The 6,292-nt window shown below is 35.2% G+C and overlaps 1 protein-coding gene across 2 annotated transcripts; it reads left to right on the forward strand.

The window, feature by feature from the left end:
- The first annotated feature begins 1,415 nt into the window (after positions 1–1,415).
- Positions 1,416–5,752, forward strand: LOC105118801 (BTB/POZ domain-containing protein At1g03010-like). 2 transcript variants are annotated; one of them, XM_011016840.1, is made up of 4 exons: positions 1,416–1,783; positions 3,289–3,355; positions 3,594–4,790; positions 4,932–5,752. In XM_011016840.1, the coding sequence occupies exons 1-4, from the start codon at positions 1,692–1,694 to the stop codon at positions 5,469–5,471; spliced, it is 1,896 nt and encodes a 631-aa protein (XP_011015142.1). In that variant the 5' UTR covers positions 1,416–1,691; the 3' UTR covers positions 5,472–5,752. The 2 variants fall into 2 exon arrangements, with proteins under 2 accessions (XP_011015142.1, XP_011015143.1); XM_011016841.1 differs by lacking the exon at positions 1,416–1,783 and adding an exon at positions 3,124–3,218.
- Positions 5,753–6,292: the final 540 nt, after the last annotated feature.

Raw genomic sequence — 6,292 nt, forward strand, 5'->3', positions numbered from 1 at the left:
AAATAACCAATATTATTGGAGTGAACCCTTACCCAATAAACACCAATTCATAAATAGAAAGTATAAGGAAGATGCTATGAATATAATTATTTTTTGATATGTCAAATAAGTTCTTTAGACAACCAAATAATACGAGAATACCTTGCATACACAAACAATATTATTTTTCAAATCAAAGTCTATAAAAAAATATTAATTCAAATTAACCCTATTTATAATAGGTAAAATACATCATAAACATGTCTCCAAAAATAATAAAAGAGTATTAGTCCAAATAAAAAAAAATCTAAATCATTTGGGAAAATAATAATTTTATTGCATACTAATTTCTAGACCTTATTTGAAGACCTTTCTGATGTTCAATTGATTTGAAATTTTATCTGCATATATAATCTTTAAAAACTTCTAGTAAAATTCTAGCCCAATCTATTACTCACATGAAAAATTATATTTGTTAGCGTAAAACTATGTAATTGGAAAACAAATGAACCAAAAACTAACTTTAACCTCTTAAAAAACATGAAAATCTTTGTATTATCCCATGCCCCTTAGTTTTCTTGTAGAATATGAAAACTTCTAAAATATTCTTTCAAATTATCCTTACAATATTAGATTAATTATTTAAATAAGGCTATCATCATGATGCCAACCTTGAGCCATGTTATGAAAAAATTGGACTCTTTTTACACTTGAATTAGGGTAATTATAGGTTGACTCATATGTTTTATAGCCTCCTTGAAGTCAGCATGGCTCAAATATATTCAACAAGTTTAACTTCTTTGCACTTAACTTTGTGATTGATACAATTTGCATCTCTAATATATTCTTGGTTTTGTTAGGCTGTTCATATCATCATTTTAAGAACTACGAGACTCAAATATCCAAACTGTAATGCTCAAACTAGGAAGGTGTTTTTTTTTTTTTTTGTGATTTGTGAACACTCATAAAACATACTCTCTCACGAAAGAAGCTAAAATAGGAAACACTAATCCCCCATGAAAAAAGCAGTTTAAGTGGGGAGTAGTGTGCTTCTCATTATAACATGTTATCCAACTCATCATCTTAATTTCCACTTTAGTGAGCTTTACACATAATATAGAATAAAATTAAGCTAATCTTTATTGCGGGTAGCTTTCACTAGCTATGATTACATCCCCTAAAAGCATTGCAACCCTTCAGGATTCCTGCAGATTTTTCAAACAAAAACTATGTAAGAAAAAAGGCCACACCTCACCGCCTTTCTCCGAATAGTGCAGTCACACTCCTACAAAATTCTTGACTTTAGATTATGCACATTATAAACACTCATTAAAGCATTTATCAAAAGTCTACCGTTCATATATATATATATATATAACATATTTTGGAGGCCAAAATATTTTCATATAATATGTAAGGTGTTTTTTTTTTCCTTTAATCAAATGATTGTGAGTTTCAATTTTACCATAACTTTCACCTCACTCTAGCTTTCCTTTTCTAAATAGAACTAAAGGAAGAAGTGTCCTTTAAACAACTTTCACCACAAGAATAATAACTCCTACTCTTGTTTGTAACAAACAAGAGATCATGGATTGTTAAAAACATTTAGATTCTTGAAAGAGAGACACTTGTTAGTGGGGTTGGTGGTGCAGAACTTTCAGAGTGAAATCTAAGACTGAATTGCCAGGTCTCTTTTTTCTAATAAGGAGAATATGGGTGTGGTTACAATAGGTGAATTGAAGCCAAGTATATCAGGGAAGAGAGCATTTCGTCCAAGCTCCAGTATAAGGCATGCTACTGAATGGTAATCTTGTCTTTCCCAGTAAACTACTTTCTAGCAAGCTTTATCTCATGCTAGTCTTCATGTCACTAGCTATTACCTCTAATTTGCTGTTTAGTGAGGTTTGTTTCAATGTCCATTGCATGATTCAGGGAGAAACTTTTCTGATGCTTGCTATGAGTTTTCAGTTATACAACCTAGCTAGCATATAATGCTTGAGAGAGTTTTTGTTATTAGAGAATCATTGGAAGTTCAAGATTGCAACAATGTGATTTTAATCTCAGGGGAAAGCGCAATTTTTCTTGATTAACAAGGAAATAAAAAATAAAAATAAAGACAGACTACTAGAAATAGAACGTGAATCCCCGGAAAGAGAGGCCGATGATTTTTATTTTTTATTTTTCTGATGAAAATTCTCTTAAATTTGAAAAACTGCAATTTGAATCACTGTCTTGACTATTTGGTTATTCACCTTTGTTTTTTTTTACTTCAACCGAAGAAAAAGACTATTTTATAACCTGAAATGTAGAGCTATGCGCAATTCAGTAATGTCCTCTGTCTGTCCTACAGTTTTGTAAACTCAGAATTTTGAATTTTAATCAGTCCAAAAAAGAATCTGGTGGATAGATTATAGATTGAAAAAATCAACAAAAAAATAAAATAAAACGATAAAAAAAGCTTTATTGATGAGAATTTATTAGACATCCCTTAAAACACCCAAAAACAAGCCTTCTGTAGGTCCAAGTAATCCTATGAGCTTGAGTAGCTGATTACCCCTAGCCATTAAGAGAAGAAAACAACAGTTCATAATACAACTTCAAAAAAGTAAGCATAGAGCATGATAGATGAAACACATGATCTTGACTTTGCATGTGTTCTGCTCGAATTGAACTACAGAGGCATGAGGCTGCAGATCCATTGACATGCTCCATCTTCAAGTCTATGAATGCAATTAATGTTTTATCACTCAAAAGATTAGTTTTTTTTTGGCCTCAAACATGTGCCAATAAGCCATACAGTAGTTCATTGAGTATGACAACTTGAGACAAACACAGCTATCTCATAACTCAGAGGTCACCCTTTTCCTTTTGTCACATCTATGTAGGTTGGTAAAATTTCCAAATTGTTTCCATTGCATATGAACAACCCATTCTGCACTCTGCAGTTCAGGTTTTTTACAGTTAAGAAATATAACCTAATTGCCTACTGCAGTAGACTGCTTGGGCAGTCCCACTCATCGTGTAATAATTGAGCTCATGGTTTTTCTATCCGGGCCATCATTGTCGATTCAGACAATCAAGATGGATCACACAATCCATATATATGAGGTGGTTCTGAAACACTTAATCTACTCTTTGGTCATGTGAATCTTTTTGAAATTTATGGTTTCAAAAATGGGAGTTCAGGTCTATTTTAGAAGCTCCTATATGGTCTCTAAATTAATGGCACTGACTAACGTGTAGGAATCATTTTTTTTTCTATTTTGGATTTTTTTTTGTCTAGTCTTTAATCATTCAACCATTTTGCAGGCCAATTTCGGATGTTTCTAGTGATCTTACAATCGAAGTAGGAGCATCAAACTTTGCACTTCACAAGGTAAGAAAAATCTAGTTCATGCAAATGTGCATGCATATAGAACAAGAGTTTAGGATCTAAAACAGCTTCCTGATCTTCTCACCTCTGATAACTTGACATCAATTGTAGTATTCGGTACCAAAAATAATTTCTACCTGTAAATGTTAAATAAATGGACTGTCCTGCAGTGAGAAGAAAAGGAAAAAGATAGAGAAAAATTAAATGGAAACATTAAATTTATGATTCAAATTCTATGCAGTTTCCTCTAGTTTCTCGAAGTGGAAGAATTCGTAAACTGTTGCTGGAAGCGAAAGATACAAAGATCTCACGCATAAATATCCCTGCTGTACCGGGTGGACCAGAGGGTTTCGAGCTTGCTGCAAAGTTCTGCTATGGAGTAAATTTCGAGATTACACAATCAAATGTTGCTATGTTATGTTGCACAGCCCGTTTTCTGGAAATGACAGAAGATGTTGTAGAGAAGAACTTGGAAGCCCGGGCTGAAGCGTATCTAAAGGAGATGGTGCTTCCAAACATATCAATTTCAATTTCTGTTCTTCACCGATGTGAAACTTTATTGCCAATCTCGGAAGAGATCAATCTGGTCACTAGGCTTATCAATGCGATTGCAAGCAATGCATGCAAAGAGCAACTGACCTCTGGCCTGTTAAAGCTTGACCACAACTACCCCGCAAAAACTATGCCACTTATGGAACCGGAAACACCATCAGACTGGTGGGGAAAATCACTCGCAATGCTGAATCTTGATTTCTTCCAAAGAGTAGTAACCGCAGTTAAATCAAAGGGACTAAAACAGGATATGATTAGCAAAATTTTGATAAATTATGCCCATAATTCTCTTCAAGGACTTGTTGTCAGGGACCCTCATTTAGTTAAAGGAAGTCTCTTGGACTTGGAGTCGCAGAAGAAACAAAGAGTCATCGTCGAGGCAATAGTTAGTTTACTACCAACCCAATCAAGAAAGTGTCCAGTTCCAATGGTTTTTCTTTCAAGCTTATTAAAAACTGCTATAGCGTCATCAGCAACTACTTCTTGCAGATCTGATTTGGAGAGGAGGATTGGTCTTCAACTTGATCAGGCAATTCTTGAGGACATACTAATACCAGCAAATTCACATGGAAACAACCACTGCGCCATGTATGATACTGATTCGGTTTTGAGGATCTTCTCTATCTTTCTAAACTTGGATGAGGATGATGATGAAGATAACAACTTGCGGGATGATGATGAGATGGTTTATGATTTTGACAGTCCCGGTTCTCCTAAACAGAGCTCAATTCTAAAGGTATCAAAATTACTGGACCATTTTCTTGCAGAAGTTGCGCTAGACCCAAACTTGCTCCCATCAAAGTTTATAGCACTGGCAGAACTACTTCCAGACCATGCTCGTACAGTTAGCGATGGATTGTACAGAGCTGTGGATATCTTCCTCAAAGTAACACTTCCTCTACTATTCTCTCTTCGTGTTCACAAAAACAATATGCAGCTCCACCTCCCACTTCATCTTCATGCCTCTAGATTTTTCATTTACAAGATTCAAACACCAGTTTGTGTTTTGTTCATGCTCTATTTACAGGTTCACCCAAACATTAAAGATTCAGAACGCTCCCGACTCTGCAAGACCATCGATTGCCAGAAATTATCTCAGGAAGCCTGCAGCCATGCTGCACAAGATGAAAGGTTGCCAGTACAGATGGCAGTCCAAGTGCTATACTTTGAACAGATCAGGCTCCGGAATGCAATGAATGGGGGACACAACCAGTTCTTCTTCGGTGCATTAAACGGTCAATTCCCTCAACGTTCAGGCAGTGGCGCAGGAAGTGGGGCCATCTCTCCAAGAGATAATTATGCATCGGTTAGAAGAGAGAATCGAGAGCTGAAGCTTGAAGTAGCAAGAATGAGAATGAGGCTGACTGACCTTGAAAAGGATCATGTGTCCATGAAACAGGAGCTGGTAAGGTCTCATCCTGCGAATAAGTTGTTCAAATCATTCACCAAAAAATTAAGCAAGCTTAACGCCCTGTTCCGAATCAACGGACTCAAACCCATAGGGGGGAAGGCTAATTCAGAAACAAGGCTCTTATTTCAGAAGAGAAGACGTCACTCGGTTTCATGACTGTAGATGCGTGCGAACAACTTCAAGTTAATAAAAATAAAAATAAAAATGTACAGTAAATATAGTGTGATTTCGTCTCATATCAGCTTGGTGGTTTTGGAGTGTTGACGCTGAGTAGCTATGTTTAGTGAGATCGTTATCTGCTTTTAACTTTTTGTTTGATGGACACTCGAAGGCAGCAGCCGGAACTCAATCAGATTTGTATTCCAAGGTGATGACTGGAAAATATGTAATGCAATGCGTTTCAAGCAACTCTTTACATCATCTACTTCTAAGAGATTTCTGAGGAGATGAATGATTTCATCACGTACATGCATGAATTGAAACCAGGCATGACAAACTCACGATCCACTGCCTTGATACACTTGGCTACATCCATACCCATAGTATTATTCTATTTAAACATAATCTTATTCTCATTTTTATTAAATAAAATACATAAATTCTATATAAATTGAATTTATGTAAATTAAAGTAGCTTAACTGTTGGTGCAATAAGCACCAATCTTGTAATCAATTCATGGGCTTCATTAACATAAACCAATCAATTACCAGATATGTAAAATAAAAAGCAAAAATCATTAGTTTTTTTCTCTTGTTAAAATCCACTTAACCACGATATATAATAGAGTTGTTTGTATTAGCCCAATTATATCCATGGAATTCATTATTGTTAAGCCCATAGCTCTACTGTCTAAATCCCTCAAAATTGATAAAAGCCCAATTGGCCTGGCTCGCATGCATTCCTAGACCACAATTTTTGTATTTTTACAAGGGGCAAACAATTGTTAATTCCATTCCAGCTAATTATATAATTTCAA

Source organism: Populus euphratica, unplaced genomic scaffold (genome assembly GCF_000495115.2).
Source record: "Populus euphratica unplaced genomic scaffold, PopEup_1.0 scaffold2217.1, whole genome shotgun sequence".
Taxonomy (NCBI): Eukaryota; Viridiplantae; Streptophyta; class Magnoliopsida; order Malpighiales; family Salicaceae; genus Populus; species Populus euphratica.

Coding starts and splice junctions, on each gene's coding strand:
- LOC105118801 (XM_011016840.1), top strand. CDS start 1,692: ATGGGTGTGGTTACAATAGGTGAATTGAAGCCAAGTATATCAGGGAAG. Junction 3,356..3,593: donor CAAACTTTGCACTTCACAAG/GTAAGAAAAATC, acceptor AATTCTATGCAG/TTTCCTCTAGTTTCTCGAAG. Junction 4,791..4,931: donor CTGTGGATATCTTCCTCAAA/GTAACACTTCCT, acceptor CTCTATTTACAG/GTTCACCCAAACATTAAAGA.